This window comes from Myiozetetes cayanensis, unplaced genomic scaffold (assembly GCF_022539395.1).
Source record: "Myiozetetes cayanensis isolate MyiCay16 unplaced genomic scaffold, myiCay2020 scf9, whole genome shotgun sequence".
In the NCBI taxonomy this organism is placed as follows: domain Eukaryota; kingdom Metazoa; phylum Chordata; class Aves; order Passeriformes; family Tyrannidae; genus Myiozetetes; species Myiozetetes cayanensis.
Genome location: NW_026088185.1, coordinates 32,394,778 through 32,412,658, shown reverse-complemented (window position 1 = coordinate 32,412,658; position 17,881 = coordinate 32,394,778). Strand labels below are relative to the sequence as shown.

The 17,881-nt window shown below is 43.8% G+C and overlaps 1 protein-coding gene across 17 annotated transcripts in view; it reads right to left on the bottom strand.

Annotated features, from left to right (window-relative positions):
- R3HDM1 (R3H domain containing 1) overlaps window positions 1-17,881 on the bottom strand; it is a 76,224-nt gene that overhangs the window by 11,606 nt on the left and 46,737 nt on the right. For 13 of the 17 annotated variants that reach the window (XR_007632101.1, XM_050340411.1, XM_050340413.1 and 10 more), the window contains 10 exons: window positions 17,394-17,431; window positions 17,261-17,311; window positions 16,899-17,125; window positions 14,153-14,407; window positions 11,578-11,732; window positions 10,482-10,580; window positions 7,788-8,045; window positions 7,256-7,376; window positions 2,450-2,604; window positions 1,782-1,930 (listed from right to left, as the gene is read on the bottom strand). Coding sequence is in view for 16 of the 17 variants with exons in the window: in XM_050340411.1 (XP_050196368.1) it covers window positions 1,782-1,930; window positions 2,450-2,604; window positions 7,256-7,376; window positions 7,788-8,045; window positions 10,482-10,580; window positions 11,578-11,732; window positions 14,153-14,407; window positions 16,899-17,125; window positions 17,261-17,311; window positions 17,394-17,431 (1,508 nt within the window). In the remaining variant the exon portion in view is untranslated. The remainder of the gene's footprint in view (window positions 1-1,781; window positions 1,931-2,449; window positions 2,605-7,255; window positions 7,377-7,787; window positions 8,046-10,481; window positions 10,581-11,577; window positions 11,733-14,152; window positions 14,408-16,898; window positions 17,126-17,260; window positions 17,312-17,393; window positions 17,432-17,881) is intronic. The other 4 variants (XM_050340416.1, XM_050340421.1, XM_050340420.1 and 1 more) reach the window with 3 other exon arrangements.

The following is a 17,881-nucleotide window of genomic DNA, read 5'->3' as shown; positions in this document are numbered from 1 at the left end:
CCCGAATCTGCTCATTCTTCAGAGGACTGAAGTTCCACACCTGTTCCTTGGCAAAAACACAAGCCCTGCCTACACTGAGAAGCTGCACTAATTCACCTGTTTTGACACACTATTTCTGTGCCCATTGCACTAGATCAGCATAAAGACATGGAGAAGAAGAATAAAAAGCCAACTTTTTCTTCAGTTAACCAGAATTTGGGATGCAGTCTCTCAGCTGGCAGGATGGCCCCACAGAGCTGAGGCAGCTGAGTCAGCAACCAATCCACACAGCCCAGAGAGGGAATTGTCTTTCCATGGCTTTTCTGAACGGGGTGTGGGAAAAAGAAGATGACTCAAAGGGATAAAAACCATTCAGCTGTTTGTAACATGTAGGAAAGGGATAACTTTAACAGTTTACTTATGTCAGGTATTTTTTGAGGCTAATCAGGGGAAAACCAGGTAATTAACAGACATAATGAGATTCTATCATACCACAAACTGCTCGGCCAGAACATCAGGTAGGTGGAGCACAGAACAGTGCCTATGGAATCCTGAACTAACAGATAAACTTTCTGAGAAAAAAATACCTTTAAGTTCTGGAAAAAAAGTAGGTTTAGTCCTGCTGGACTTACCATTTTTACCTATGTTTTCACAAGTTTGCCCCAACCTTTGTCCCCCACAGTTCAATTATATAATTTTAATTCAAAGATGCCCTTCCATTAAAGCAGACAAAACCCACTGAAAACTAACCTAGCTTCTCATCTGCCTACTGATCCTATTTTTCAGTGGTGACCTGTAGGTTTGGCCCTTTCAGCTCCAGCAGAACAGCATCCTGCTCTCCCTGTCAGTGCTGCAGCAGAACTACCCTGAGGAAAGCCAGATGCTGTCAGGAGTTGCTTGTCTGCTCTGAATTCCTAACAAATGGTTCCCTGTTCAAAAGAGAAGGACATTGTAACTGGCACAAAAGATCAAGCAGCAAAACTTACTTCAGAGAAAAGCCTGGGATTATGCCTACCTGTGACTTCACTGAACCTCAAACAGAACTACAGACAAGGATTAAAACCCTTCAGACAGAAGGAAGGAGAATTCAGATTTCAGTAGTGAAGGCATGAGGCAATGACACAAACACTACTGAAGCCTCTGCACTCACAAAAGGATGAAACAAGCTCCACACTGCTGCTGCTCGTTTAAAAGCTGGCAGGTATTTTTAAAGGCTGCACATTTCTAAGTTCAGAAAACTAGAGAGAAAAATTTGTAGCAAGCAAAAATCCTAATTAATTCTTTGAGGTCCGTGCCTGTGTGTTCTCATACCTCAGACTGTACTGGGGACACACATGGATATGCAGGGAGGGCTGGACAGGAAGGTAAGAAAAAAAGAAAAAAGGATATTTGTCAAACAAAAGCCAAGCATAGGAAAAAGTTTCTATCCTTGTTTCATTGTGGGATTCAAATTCTTTTTTCTCTACACGTTATTGAAGTAGTGCCCTTGACCAACTCCACTCAAATGTTCCTGCAGAAGGCATCGCTGCTGAGCACGAGGGGCTTCAGGGGGAGGAGCAGCAAATTCCAGAGGTGGAACTGCAGTGAAGTGTGGCTGAAGGTGATATGGAGACAGTGTTCTCCATTCCTGCAGCTGTCCCAATGACAGCAGAGCTGGTTGTTTCAGTTAATTGCATCAGAGCAAAAATCAACAGACAGAGTGTCTGAGTCTGCCTTTAAACACGCTTTAATATCTGCGGGGCTGAAAGCAGATCCTGGCAGCTCTACAGAGCCATTAAACCTCCAGTATCAGCTCAACTCACCTTAAATTGTTCTGTTGACCTGATGGAATGACACTGTAGTAAACTGGCATTCCTGTGGTGGGCAATCCTTGGTTGGACTGGCTGGGAATGATGACAGGCTGCTGATACGTCTGCTGGGGCACTGCTTGGGAACCTTGAGGCACCGAAACCTGCAACGGGAAACACGCTCAGACCTCCTGCACACAGGGTTCCCTTCTGCCTCCTGACCGTCCTGGCTGATACAAGGATTCAAAAAACACAAACCCAGAAACTGAAAGAACTGGGATTCTCTGAATCCAGAGGACCAGTGATAACAATAGTTGAAACAACAGTGCTTTGTTAAAAAAAAACCTTCTTCTCCAAAAATGGAAATGTTGGCTCCAAGGCACTCCATCAATTAACAAGAGATTTTCTCTACAAAAGACAGTGGGGTGGTGGGGTAGGAAATCTCATAGGCTTTTCTTCCCCACCCTCTGAATGTAACAGCAACGAACACAGCACTTGGCTTTAAACAGTATCAGAACTTGTATACTTGTGACAGACTTTTTTCTCACCTCAGTTGTGGGTTTGTGTTGCTTAATTTCTGTCCCCTGCTTGCAGCTTTCTGTCATTTACAAAGCAATGCTCTAAAGAAACAAACACCCAAACACACAGCAGAGTGATTGGAAAGTCATGAATGCGTCACTCACCTGGTAAGATGGCACTGAAGGATATGGAACAATCACACCTTGAATTTGATTCCCAACGTTGTTGTGTTGGCCACTGACTAGATTTTGATTCTGAGACTGCTGAACTCCAACTAAACCCTGGTAGTTTTGCTGCTGGTTGGGCAAAATCTGGTAACCTGAAATTATACATTTAAATCTTACTTTGAAATAATGAACACATTTTACACACAGCTGTCTATGTGAAAATACGTGTAGCATTTTCCAATGGCTTGTTAAATCCAGCAACTTCATAGCAGTTGAACTTCTCATGCATATAAAAGAAGCCAACATTAAAATTAATAATTTATTCACTTGGATTCAGCAGGAAATCCTACAATACTGTTGGCAGTGCTGCTCCCACATGCTGCAGGATTTATCTGCACTGGAGTTCCATGCATTAACACCTCCAAAGCACTTGAACAGAGCATGCCAGACAATATCAACCCAATCCATTGTCTATGATAAGGTCATTCCAGGCACAGCAGTTTTGAGATTCCAGCTGTGCCAAGGTCAGCTGGTGCCTCAGGTGCCCAGAGGTCAGAGCATCTTGACTGCAATTCAGAACTGAACTGACTCCAGGAATATTTGTGTAAGGCAAATCTTTTTCAAAGGGGCAATTTCTACTGCAATCTGTGATGCTGAAACCAGCTGGGAGCCGAGAAAAATCTTCCAGGTAGAAGCCCCATTGGTGTACAGTGGAAGACCTTCATACTCCAAGTTATCTTAGGGATAAAAAGAAAGATTTTCAGAATCACCCCTCCATGGTGCCTCTACAACAGTTTATTGTTGCTTAAACTGTAGCCCTCAAAAAATGCCTCCAAAATCCCACCCCCCAAAGCCCAAACCCCCCAAGCATGAGTGCCAAATCTGTGCATTTACTAAATCCAACCTGAGCTCCCCCTTCGTTCTCTTTTCACAAAGCATATCCAGGGAACTGCTCCCATGAGCCAACACATGCACAACACAGTCCTTGCTGTCATTTCTGTCATACAGGTGTGCACTACTTACCCTGTCAGCAAAGCACTGTCAGTGTTTCTGAGACAAACCACTTATCGCTCCACACTAACAAAACTGGGCTTGTCAAGATGCACTGACGGCCAGAAGAGGCTGTGTTTGAGCTGGACACGTTCCCAGTCTACTGACCTCGACACTCCCCATGCTCCCTACCTTGGCACAGAGCTATAATAAAGCAAATTTAGCTGCAAAAACTCACTTGGCTCGTCTTTAAACTGCGTTCAAAGAATGGGATGGTCTATTCTGGAAGTCATTCAGTTCCCACAAAACACCTTTTTGTGAACAACACCCACCCGTGCTCAGTGATGCCCCCCACCCAGGCTACGTGAACACTGCACTAACAGCCTCAGCTCGCTGTCTCCATGGAGATTGCAACAAGGAACGCTAAAAGCAGACTGTTCGTTAACAGAATCAAATATCGCTTCAGAAAATGGAAGGGAAGAAGGTTGAGCTGGTTAAAACCACGACAGCCATCCATTAGAAACACACAACACTGTAAATATTTGCAGAGGACTAGACAAAACTTCAGAACAATGCATGCTTGAGGGAGGATTAGTGATTAGAATTTTTAATAACTCTGAAGTTTGAACTGTGCACAAAATCCCCTTCGTATCTGTAATAAACAAAATGTTTAAATATGCTTTGTTCCAAAATGATCTACGGTCCCTAAAAGCAGGAGAATGGGAAGTTGTGGTGTGTGACAGACCCAATCAATTGCCATGGAGCTGGGAGTAGTTTTTCAGCTTTTTCTGGCACTTCCAGAGACAGACACGATCAATTCTGCCAGCAGAGAGAACTGGAACCACACAAATCGACTGCCACGGAGGTTCCCCCGAGCGTTCCAAAGAATGCTCTATTTTTAGCCTCACAATTTCACCTCTGCAGAGATGGGCTGACAGAAATGCAGCTCTCAGCACAAAGCCCACACCTGCCAGAGCAGTTTGTCCCATGGCACAGAAATAACCTGACACTGCAGGTGAAAAACCGGCATGCTGCTTAATATTTACGTAATTTTAAAAATCACTGTTAATAGTTAATTTACAGAATATAGAAACACATTTTGTGAATAACACACCAATGGTGAGAAACAGCCTTTATTCAGGAACAGAGGAGCCAGTACAACCACTTGGTTAACAAGCTGGGAGTTGCTGAGCTTGGTTACAACTATTACAACCACAGCTACTGTTACAACTCAAACAGTTTTATCCCTGGGCCTTGTTGAAGTTCAGCTGATGTTGCTACAGGAATTGTAGCTCAGACAGATTTTTTAACCCCCTGTAGTCAGGTCTCAGGGTAACTGGCTTGCATGAGCATGGCAATCAGAAATGCCTTTTTCTTACAGAGAGTTCTCTTCTCTCAACATCTTTTGGGCAACCAAAGCATTTTTATTAAAGGTGAACCCCCCACCTGTTTCCCCTGAAGCCCCTTTAAAGAGGAAGGCAGGGAGCAGCTGAAAAAGAGACCGGTTCACTGTGAGAAATGTAAACCTCTCAGACAGTGTTACGGCCCCGAATCCAGCAGCTCATCAGCAAAGTCAGGCCACTCCACAACGTTACACCAGAAGTGGCTCCAGTTGCCAAGCTCCCAGAAGCTGTCACCTTTTATCTGCATTTGTGTTTGCAAAGTTATTTCACAGTTAGTAACCAGTTCATGAGATGAATAAACCCCACAGCTTTTTTTTGTAATACAAGATCTGTAACTCTCCTTTTTGACCAGGCACTTTTGAGCCAAGGAATGTGCTGCCCTTTGGCTCCAAAACAGCCACTGCTAATAACCATCAACGACTTCAGGCGTAGCTTCGTGTCAAATTAATGCCAACATTAATGGTTTAAAATAAATGACAGAAGTGAATATCAAATACACCATCTCATGAGCAGTTTTCAGAACAGAAGGCATGACATGGAACTGTCCATCTCTACAATGCAGTAAATGAGAACCAGCAATGGCTGGAGAGCAGTTTGGAGAGTTTCAGTTCAGCACTGATTATGGCATTGCTGGTGAGGTCCTCCTGTTTCCCATTAGTGCCAGTGAACACCAAATAACCAAGCACTGAACAGAGTTACAGACTGGGCTACCCCTTAACTACTTCAGCAGGATCCCTGATGTCAGAGTGCAGGGCACCCATCAGAGCAGTGCAGGCACTCTCTGCACAGCTTGTTCACTTTATTTCTTCAGCACAGAGAGGGGCAGTTGATCTGCTGACACTTTTCACCCCCAGGCACTCAAGTTCAGTTAAATATAAAGGGCTAAAAACACATGAGAAAGACACTTACTTACCCCAGAGCCACCAGCCCAGCCCTTTGCATCTCCTCCCCCTGGGCTTCCCTGTCACACTGCGCTGTTCAGCTACACACACCCTGAGCTCTGCCCTGGGGCCCTTGGGTGCTGTTCCCACGGGGTGTCCCCAAAGGGGAGTAATCCCAGCTGAGCCTCAGACTTTTTGCTATTAAGTAGTCTAGGCATTAAAAATTCTGAGGAAGGAAAGCAGGTTGTGTAATACAGTTGGGTAACACATCTTTAACACCACTGGATAAAACAAGTTGCAAATCCAAGTAATTTGTTTTTCTTTGAAAAAAATCTCAATATCCTTTCACTTCCAAAGGCTGGAAGGTGGTGATCTGTTTTACAGCAAGCAGGTACCTACAGTATTTTAAAATAATCTGATAATTCTATCATAAGTGGGCATGAAATCTTGATTTCTGCAATGAAACAATCCAGTGTTTGTGAACTGAACCCTGAATAACAACTGAAGTGTTACAGCTACTGGAGCACTTCCTAGAAGGACTGCAGAAGAGGAGCCATCCCTCTCACAGCCTACTTCATACAACAGCTATAACAGAATCCAGTTAGTATTTGTAAAAGCTGATCTGTCATCCTGTTTCTGGAGAGCAACAGAGAGCTGGGAGCAGGAATTAAAAAAATCCTTCCTGAAGGAAACCCAAAAGGACACCAAGTCTAACATGTTCAACTAAGAGATGGTATAAAAGCCTGGTCTTTAAGGACCTTTAAGGATCTCTGCCTCCAGACATTACCAGTTACTTCTGAAAGTTTTGACCAGGAGTCAAGATATTACTGAGAAGTAAATTTGTTTCAGGAATCAAGTCACAACAATCTTTTGAAGTCCAGGTTATCAGAATAACGGTAGCCACAGTTAAAATTGGTAAGCAAAGAAAAGACAGTAGGAAAGGAAGGAGATGAAAATACAGCTTGCATTCACAGAAAGGTAACTCAAACATTTGAAAGGTCTTTACTAAAAATAGGAGGAGCAAAAAACTAATTGTAACCACTTAAGTCTCATTATATATTCCATTCAGTGATACCTTCAATGATACCTGATACCTTCAATCATAGGCCAGAAAGACAAAGTAAAATAGTATCACCAGTATCTTCTGCACAGTACTGTGTTCATGCCACAGTATCTAAAACCAGTACCTTTTGTTTAAAGCTTTCAGTTAAGGCAGTCTCTGCCACCTTACATCATTTAAAGGTACTCATTCATCTTTGCAACTTAAGAATTAGTTACTAAGTTAAACATTTGTTAAAATATTCAGTTCTAAACTTACAAAAAATCAAATCCTATCATAAAGTTGCAGCCACTCATAGGAATGGCTCAAATCTCAAGTTTCACCCACAACTGACTCAACTTTCGCACTTTGGATCCCATATCTGGACTCCGACTTCATTTGAACTTGTACAGCAAAGTCAGTTTAAAATGAAGCACCAGGAGAAATCCCCCCCCAGCACTGCAGTGAGATGCAGGAAGATTCCACCCACCTGTCTGCTGGGCGGGCTGTGCCAGGGGCTGGTTCTGCTGCGCGTTGTAGTGCACGGCCACGGGCCGGTACTGGGGGCTGGAGTGAGGGTACTGCCCGGGGGCACAGTAACACGCTGCCATCTGCAAATCAACAGTGGGCATCACTGCCTGCAGCCTGACCGAAGTCACAATCTACGTGCAAAACCATCACCATAAAAAAGATAAAACACTTATAATGAATTGCCTCCTTAACAGCCCATTTCTTTTACTTTCACTGAAGAAGGAACAATCTCCCAGTGCCCATAAAGAAACTTCTGAGACACGAGAAAACTACGCAGAACGTGAGTTTTAGCAGCTGTGGGTAGACAGGCAAACCTGTGTGATCACTGCTTCTCAAGCAAACTAAAATCAGTCATTTCGAAGCACATAAGGCAGAAAAACCCCCAGCCCAGACTCAGTGCACAGCTGCAGTTGGACAGGGAGCCCCACACGGGGTGAGCAGCTCAGGAGCAGAAGAGCACCCTCAGTTTTTGGGGTGGAACAGCCACATACCTGTGGCACAGGCTGCTGCACGTATCCCTGCTGCTGGAGCACGGGCTGGCTGACGGCGTGGCTGGAGGAGTAGCCCGGGGCAGACACGGGCTGGCCAGAGGGAGGAGGGGGTGGAGCAGCTGTGAGGATGTAGCCGGGCTGCTGGGGGGGCTGCAGCACCACCGTGGACTGGAACAGGGCACTGGGAGGCTCCGCTGCCTCCGCCGGGGGCTGCCGGGCCAGGCTCAGGTGGCTGAACTGGGATCCCAGGTTGTCTTGCTGGATCGGGGAAGAAACGGGAAAAGCTTCATTTGCAAACGTACATTCAAGAAAGAATAAAACAGCCAAATGCTCAGCAAGTTTCAGGCAGCAATGTCTCAGATTACCGTGCATTAGCAACAGCAGCCAAGGGACAACGGGAAAGGAGCTCACTGGGGAATTATCTCCAGGGCTGACAGGAGGAGGCAACATCCATGTTCAGAGATTTCACTCTTCACAGCAAACATTTAACTTTTGGATCACACCTGCCTCTACCTACTTGTTGGGAGAACCCAATTGTCAAAAATAAAGTCAGAATTTGTGTCACTAACATTTTCTGACTGGACTCCAAAGCTTGAGTGAAAACATCCAACCCCAGCTAAAATAGCAGAAGGCATTACTATTGCTGAAGTAAATTTTGGGTTTAAGAGCTTAAGATAATAAGGCTCTAATCCTGAGTTACAAGGTGCATTCTTCTAACTTGGCATTATTTGACATGCCAAGATTAATTACTTTTTCATCTGAAATCAAGTAACAACTGCAAAATCTGTGTCCCAGTGCTTGCCCTCTCTCTGAAATAATGACACCACTGAGCTCCTGGGGAGCCTGAAACTTCCACTGCTGTAACCCCAAGCTCCTGTTCTTCACAAGCAATTCAGCATCAAGTTTGCAAAATCGTGGAAATTAGAAGTGCTCACTAACTGGTACTGCACTTTCTGTGCTAAACAGGAAGATTTCGCTCCTGCTTCAAAAAGTGGACTCTGCAAACATGCAGGAACATTAAAACTATTTTAAGACCACTTGATCTTCTCTTAGATCATCCTGAAGATAGGCATTAATCAGGAAAAAGTGCAGGCTCCATTTTTTACTGATTAGCTACATTCCCATTTTATGATGAATTTTTCTGGTTTCCAGGCTAAAGATACTCTTAATTACCACCGGAAACATAGATTTGCACCTAAAACTTAATTTAGAATACCTTTAGAGTTTAAAAGCCCTATTTTCATTAGATCAGTAATCTGACTGTGGCATTTCATTCCTTAATGGTGCCTATTAAAACAACTATCACACTTTTCTACATTGGACTTTACACACTGAGTTTAGAGAGAAGATATTGAATGTGAATTTATATTAATCCTAATTACGTCCAAGGACAAACCCAAGGAAAACACATTGATTTATTACACTGTAATAATGTCAGTAAATCCTGACCCGGTCAGTTTGTCCTGCTGACATGTGTGGTATAACCACTGAAACACAGGATTCCCAACACATGGACAAAGCCAGTGAGTTAACCTGGCTGGCTCCTTGGTGCCCACCCAGGGCACTCTATCACTTCTTCAGGGGAAGAAAATCAGATGAAAAGCTTATGGATCAACAAAAGGAGAGGGAGATCCTTCCCCAATTACCATGACAGGCAAAACAGACCTGACTCGGGGAACATTAATTTCATTTGTGCCAATTAATAATAGAGTAGGATAGTGAGAAATTAAAACAGAACTAAACCCAGCTTCCCACAACCTCCTGCTTCTTCCCAGGCTCAGCTTCACTTCCAGATCTTCCACCTCCTCCTCTCTGAGTACCATAGGGATGGGGGAATGGGGCTTCTGGCTGGTTCCCAACCACATCTCTACTGGTCCTTCCTCTTCACACTCTTCCCCTGCTCCAGTGTGGGGTTCCACCCACAGGATGCCATCCCTCATGGACTTCCTCAGTGTGGGTTCTTCCCACAGGTTGCAGCCCTTCAGGAACTGGCTCTGTCCCACATGGGGGCAGCTCCCACCCCTGCATCCCCTGCTACCAAATCCTTGCCACATAAACCCAGCACAAACCTGTACACAGAGTATCAGAGCAGTCAGGGCAGTTGGGAAGCTGTAATTTTTCACCTGGACTCTAGTTCAGATTCTGCCTTGGATAACAATTCTCCTTTACTAAGTTTCCATTTCAATTTGTGTGTTTTTTTCCCACCCCTTATTTTTTTAGACTAAGATATTTCATTTCCAGCTTCTACTTACTAAACAAGGGATACTAGTGAAGTGGGAGTGTTAAGAGTTATGGCAAAAAGGCTACAAAAAGATAATCTCAAAAAACCAGAGCAGCTGATCCCTCAAAACGTATCAAGGTTCAGCAGAAGAAAGAGCAGACAAAGAAACAACAGGAAACAATGCAAAGGGGTTAATGCAGAGACATAAAAAGGTACTGACTGGCTAACAAAGCACTGAAACCCTTCCTTTATAAAGGGAAATAATCTCTCTCTAAATACAGAGATAAATAGATACAGCCTCAATTGCAGATATTGCTGCTGAACTGGAAGTGCCCACCCGTGGGGATGGATCTCAGGTGACACTGAGCAGCCACTCACTACCTGCTATCACACCCCCCTCACAAACACCCGTCAGGGGGAGCAGCCGCTCAGGGTTACCCCAGGCAGGGAGCAGAGAAGAGAAGAGGCAGTACCACAGAGTATTGCTGTGTGGAGGAGGCTGGCAGGAGCGGGGGTGGGAAGGACACTGCGGAGTACTGGACAGGCTGCGAGGGCTGCAGAGCCCGCAGAGGCTGCAGAGATAACAGGTTTACAAACAAGGTTAACGGCAGAGAAACAGGAGTGAAAACAAGTCTCTTGTAACAGAAGAAGCAACTATGCTCCAGAAAAGAAAAATAAGAAACACACCCCTCTAGCAGAAACAGAATGGATAGTACTTTTTTTTTTTTAAAGCTCTAAACTGCATAGAATTAAACCAGAAGTAACTTTGAATGTCTCAGTCTCCAAGAAGAAATACATTTCCTCTACATTATATACCTATGCCAGCAAATTTCTTCTATTTAACATTTACTGTTTCCTTTAGAGATATTTTTTTAAAATTGTAGATTTAAAACTATGCATGCATTTTAAATATGAGCTCTTCTAAAGTATCTAAAGGCAGAATGAATTTACTGCTAACCACAGATTCAAACATATTACTTTCATTTATTCAACAGCACTAAAATATTTTCTCTAGTCTGTGGCATTGGAAGGGGTATCCCTGCTGATGGTATTCAACTCCAGCATCCATTGAGAAGGCAATGAGAGAATTAGTAAAGGATTTGTGAAGAAAACAGCAAACACCACAGACACACTTCTGTGACCCAGGAAGAGCACAAATGAACCTTTCTCAAAAGGATACACAGGTATCTGAACAGAACTTTTAAACAGGGAAAATGAACAAAGGGAAAGGTTGAGATGAAGTTGTACAAATAACTTTTAGATAATATTTGAAAATGATCTGAAAACACCACAGCAGACTATGACCAGCAGCTCGGTGCCCGAAACAGCTGCTGTGGAAAGGAGAAGGTTCCCTTCTGCTGCCCAGACCCAGGGTGGAGGCAGCGCCTGTTGCCGGTCCCTTCCCACCCCCCCAGGGCTGAGCCAGGAGCACCTGGGAGAGCCTTCCCTCCCCACCAGGGCTGAGCCAGCAGAACCTGGGAGAGCCTTCCAACCCCATCCAGGGCTGAGCCAGGAGCACCTGGGAGAGCCTTCCCTCCCTACCACCCCCCAGGGCTGAGCCAGGAGCACCTGTGAGAGGACGGGGTTGGCCGGGGGCTGGGGCTGGGCCGGGCTGGGCAGAGGAGGCTGCTGGGGAGCTCCAGGCACTTGGGGCCGAGCAGGCTGCTGAGGCAGAGGAGGATTGTACACCACTGGAGTGCCGTCGGGGTTCAGGAACGGCTGCCCTGGGAAAGGTGGAACAGAACCATCAGTCGCACCTTCTGAGCTCGGAGAAAACACACAAATATATTTAACGAAATGGATGGAATAATAGAATTTTATTAAGAATAAGTGAAGTCATGCTGTTTTATATGACAGGTTTATGCCGAATGCCCACGACCACATTTATAATAGCAATGACTACATGCAGTGATAAACCAAAACATTTAAGCTAAACAAAGATACCCCAGTCTTTACTTAGCGAACACATAAATATTTGCTGTATCCTGCTTGTCTTGAAGCCTGATTTTTAATCAAGTGGATTGAAAAGGACAGGAGTAATAATGGAAAACCCTACTTAAAAATACTATTTTAAGGACCTTTTAAAAATGAATTTTCTTTAATCAATTTGAACACCAATCAGAACACAGGAGAGCTTAAAGGCAAATATTTTTAAAAAAATATAAAGCAGTAGCTGCCCTGGTATTCCCATGACTGCTAATGGGTTTATTGTTAAAGGACTCTCTTCCCCTATTCTTAGATAAATTGGCTTTTAGTTTTCAAAATAAATAATGTATTACTCTCCTATTCAATAATTTGCAACTTCAGTATTACAGCAGTGGACTAACGAAAAAGAATTGAAAAATAAACTCCTTAAAAGTAAATTATACACAAACAGTGATTTATCTTTGTGCCTGGGTTGGGGAAAAAAACCCAAACAAATGAAAGGAACAACAGCCAGGCTGTGAGGACCAGTGTCTACCTGCTTCAGGACACATCCTGCACTGGCTTATTTTGATGCTTAAGGCTCAAATACTGACGTGGAATTTTCTCTCCTCTGATATAAATATTTTCTTGTCTGAGATTCTTTCCAGAAATGTGTAAACTGAGCTCAAATAAAGCCTCTACCCCCAGCCATGGTCCTGCCAAAGCAGACCAGTGCTCCTCCAGGCTGCCTGGAGCCATTCTGTTTAAACCAACTGGCCAACAGGAAATGGAACAGTTACTGGGAAAAGGACTGAGGAATTAGGGCAGACACAGGCAGGGAGCAGGAAGAGGCTCCCAAAGCCAGCTCCACATCACACAGCTGGGCTGCAGGTGATCAGGGGACAGAGCTCCACATCACACAGCTGGAATGCAGGTGATCAGGGGACACTCGGGGATGCTCTGTCAGGAATGCTGAGAAACCACCCTGTGTTGAACTCCAGCTGTCATTTGGAACAATAAAGCCAAGGGACAACTACAGAATATGATGATTTCACTAGATCATAAATCCAAGTTTATCTGCACCTAAACATTCCTTGTTCTTAAAGTGCACTTTACCTTCTATTAGCCACTCATTAGGTACTAACATAATTATAAAAGACTGTTAACGAAACCAGCTCTGAGATGACAAATCCAGTGGCTATCCATGAAAATTAGATCCTACAGCAACTCATTTGTAACCAAATTTTAAGAAATTGATTTGTATTAAGGAGAAAGAGAAATTTATCTATTTCTGTTAAATCTTTTAATTATAGAAATTATTTACTAACTGATCATCTTAACAGCCCCAATCAGAAACATTTAGTTTAAAACTTCACGTGCAGATACATTCAAACACAATAAAGTCCATCTACAGGAGTATGGTAAACATGTCCTGAGGCATTTTCTTTTCTGCCATGAAAACAAATCATTAAATTAAAATTAAAATATAATAATTTCCCAAAATTATGATGTTTTACATAGAAGGTATATTAAAATTTTCAAGCTTTCCTTAGTTTCTACAATAAAGTAAAAGTTTGCCCAGAGAATTTTAACTCCTCATTTCAGCCAGGCAAGGAGTCACATTATCTCCTTGCACCTGCATTATAGAGTATCCATTTCCCACTGCTTACTAAAAATATCAGGATTGGGCAACATTACACCAACATTGATTTAATCCTGTTTTAAACTAAGAACAGAAGTTTAGAAATAGCAGGTCAGCTCATGGTTCTCTCTCTCACTTGCACTAAATCAGAGCCATGAGCACAGGGACACAAGAATATGCGGCAACAAAAGAAAAGGATGATAAACCCTTGCCAGGCAATGGGAATCCCTTCTCAGGCTCTATCCCCTCACTGAAGCAGCCTTTTCCCTCTCCTGAAAGAGCCGAAACAATAATTTAAGTTATTCTGTGTTCTGGAGAATTAATCATAGGATTCTCACATTTTGAGCAAGTCCCTCATTAAAATCTCACATATGAGTTAAAACTCTCCTAGAGAAAACCACGGCAGCCTCCTCACCCCTCTGACCCCCAGTCATGCTCTCCTGGGAAATCGAGTGCACCAAACGAACACAACCACGGGAAAAAAAACAATGCAGAGGAAAAGCAAAAGGACACAGGACAACACTGAGGGTGGTGAGTCTGCAAACACTCGTGCACGTCCCCGGTCCCGGTGTGACACACCCGCCCAGCGCCACCAACCTGTTTGGGGGTTGACCAGCACGCTGCCCGGCGGGATGCCCGCCGCTTCCAAGGGAAGCAGAAAGAAGCTACTGCCAGCAGGTGCCACTTGGCCACTCATGCCACCATCAAAGGCAAGGGAGTTACCAGTGCTGGCAGCTGGATAGACGGCAGGAGTGCCAGCAGAGGGCTGGCTTAGAGCTGGCACCGGGACAGGCTGCTGGCTGTGGGAAAGAGAACCCGTGGAGGACCCTACACTACTAGAAGACTCTGAACCTGGGAAAGGAGTAACGAGAAAGGGTTTTACCTACAGACACAAACATCGTGCTCACTTAACATATACACTGTAAGGGTCAGCACTTACAAGCTCAGCATTAAGCACATGATTCGTGATTCAACAGCGCCCTTTTCAATGGACTCCCCTTTCCTCTCCCCTGAAATACATTCCAAGGTCCCTTCTGTGCCCCAAGGGTCAGCTCAGCACTGCTTTGCACTGCAAAGGGAGGCTTTCGTATCTACAAGTGGTTTTGTGGTCAGAAAATACATGTGTGTACAGCCAGAATTCCTGTAAGGAATTGGTCACTGCTCCAGGATGATGGATGCACGTGTGTGGATGGACACACGCAGGAGATGGACACACAGCTGCTGCACCTGTGCAGTCAGGGGCAATGCAGATCCAGCAGGTCCCTGTGGATACACCACCTAAATCCACGTGCTCTGCACTCACCTAAGATCCTGCAGGCAGGCAGGGACCAGCTGCTTTTCACTATTGGTGTCAGAGATCTTCTCTGACTCAACTCTTGGACAATTTGCAGAACACTAAAAACCACAAAACTATTTTTTTCCTCCTCTGACAATTTTCAGACTGAAATCATGAATACAGATCAAAAAAAAATGAGTGTAATACGGGAGTTTTATCCTGGCTTTATGAAACAATTCAAATTTCCAAAGGAATTTCAACTAGCCAATTGAAAGCAACAATAATTTTAGAGCTAGGAATGACTATAAACATTGCAAGGCAGTGGAGAACAAGACCCTGAGCTTCCTGAAAGCCAACACATGCAGTTAAAGCAATATTCCAAATGGTCAGTATGGAGAGGTCTGTGGAACTGCTGTTCCCAGATCACTGTACACCCAGAGCTCAGGGGATACAGTTTAGCAAAGGCTTCATAAGAACTGTATGATACTTGCAGTGCTTGCAAACAGAATATAGTTATTTAAATTAAAGAACCCCTCATCAGCAGCCTCTATACAATCTAGAAGAGAAAGGAAGACTCAAAGCACTCTGATGGAATTTCTCTACTGTTTGAAGTTGCTTTGCAGTCCTTCATAAAATTGTAACCCCTCCACTTGTGCTGATGAAGAGAGCACAGCCTGAAGCACTGGCTGATGCTGTTGGCCTCTTCCTGTGCTGAATGAAGCAAAAATCAAAGGTATTAACTGTAAACTGGGGAAAACATCCCAGCTCTGTCAAACCATCTTCCCCTGACCAGAGTTCCTTGCATTGGATTAGTTTCCAAGTGTATTCCCTTCTAGATTATGCAGAGAAGCCAGGCCAAAGCCACTGGAACCAAAGGCCATGACATCCTTGATCCAAATGAACAAACCAACCCAAGCTCAGCACGTGCCAAATCACCCCAACCTAGAACTGCAGTGAAGCACCAACCACCCAGGCTGTTGGCATTCCAAACCTGGAATGTTCTCAGATCGCCAAAGTAAAGTTTCCAGAAAATTTTTTAAGAATCCCATTTACGTCCTTGAAATTTGGGCAACAAATATTTTTTAAGAATGTATTTTATATCTACATTGTCAGGTTGCAGTTTCTTTTCAAGCTGTGCCAAATTGCATTACTGCACTGCTAAATGAAATAACTCCATGTCATGGCACAGTTTTACAGCACAGGCAGAGATAACCTGAAATATAGTTTTTTTATACAAGCATTTGTAACTGTTTTACTGCATTAAGATAGAGCAGTGTGGCAACATACCTAAAAGGTAGTGGTGGTTTAAGGGAAAGCAAAAAAATTTGAACAGATCCTTATTAGAAACAAGTTTTATAAATAAGATCAAAGCCAATATTATTAAGGCATGTAATTATATCCTGATTTTTTACAGTTCTACTTCGAATTCTGAAGCAGTCCAATAGTGACCCATCCACAGATTACAAGCCTTAAAATTCTCCAAAACCAGATTAGAGATCAGATCAAATTATGTTGGCATTTGGAACACAAATATTCCCCACATTTCATTTTTGGCCCACAGAAGAGTCATATCCATATTTTCTGAGATTTTGTTTTCACATTAATTGCAAGTTAACAGATCTCTGAAACCCAGACTCTTAGGAGTTTTTTTTGCCTAACATTTCTGAACCTTAAAATTAAACAGTGCACTTTGTTCCACTGACCTCATTTCTCAGCAATCTAAGAACCAAATGAGCATTTTACCCATATTCATTGAAATTTAACAAAGGCAAGGTAACACAAGAAATATAACTACCCATTCCTAGGCTTTAATGCTGCTTTCTCTGAGCTAGCAGCATAGCAGGGCAGTTTTCTAAGGCTGCACAGTGCAGCTTTGCCCCACTGGAAGTGCAGAGTTGAGCTCCCAGTATTTTACCCCCAGGAATTTGGGGTGATCAGTGTTCTCCAGCCCTCTGCACGAGACAGAGCGCGCTGGGCCTCGAGCCACCCACAACGCACTCGAAACCTCTGCTTCCCAAGTGGATCCAACCCCCCTGGAGCCGTGGATTTGCACAGACTCTGTTGTACCTGTCTTGGACAGCCTGCCCGTGCTCTTGCTGCTGCCAGAGCTGTCTCCCCTGGTGAGCACCGAGATGCCACTGAAGCTGCTGGCTTTGGTCACCGCCGGCTTCAGGTTGCGCAGGGAGCTGTCGGAGTCGGTGCTGCTCCAGGGCCGGGGCTCGCAGCACTTCAGCTCGTTCTCAGTGCTGCTCTGGTGGCTGTTGGTCGATCTCCCCGATGTCTCCTTATTGATCCTGCAAGTTACAAACTCGGCTTTTAGCACCAGTTGGAGAATAAGGGGAAAAATAAAAAAGAAACCGTGAAAGAAAAGGTGAAATTCATGCAGAACACTGGGGGGGGGTTATTGGTTTAAAGAAAGCATCAAATACCTAAGTATCTGTCTTCTTTGCTGTGTACTATTAGCTTCTTCCTCCTGGATTCTGTTGACATTTTAATAAGACAGCTTAATATTTATTAAGAAAATAGGAAAACAGAACAGAATTAAAGGGCAAACTTTCTTACCTTTTGTCAGTGAAATAATTCTCTTGGGAACACAGGGACTGAGGGGCAAAGAAGCGCAGAAATTAATATGAATGGCATCTAGAACCCCTCCTATGGTAAATGGTAAATTATATATACATGGTAAATTAATATGCCTAAGGAAAAGGTAATTTTGTATCCAAAAGCCCACTCTTTTTGTTTGTAGCTAAGGTGAACAAAAAGAACTAAATCAGCCTCTCAGAGCTCACTGCTCTCTCTTCAGAACAAGAATGTGGGTTTGGATGTGCAAGAGCTACAGATAAATGTCAGAAAATGTGGATTATTAAAAGTAACACGTTTTTTAAGACATATTTGTTCCGTTTTAGTCAATACAATCATTCCTTGCAGTTGAATTGCAGCTTACAAGGTTGTCATGCTGGGCATCTCCAGTCAGGGATTAGACTGGAGATTCCTGTCTGAAATTTCACATAGGGGACCTCAAATGGTTTTACTGTGACCACTTAAAATGT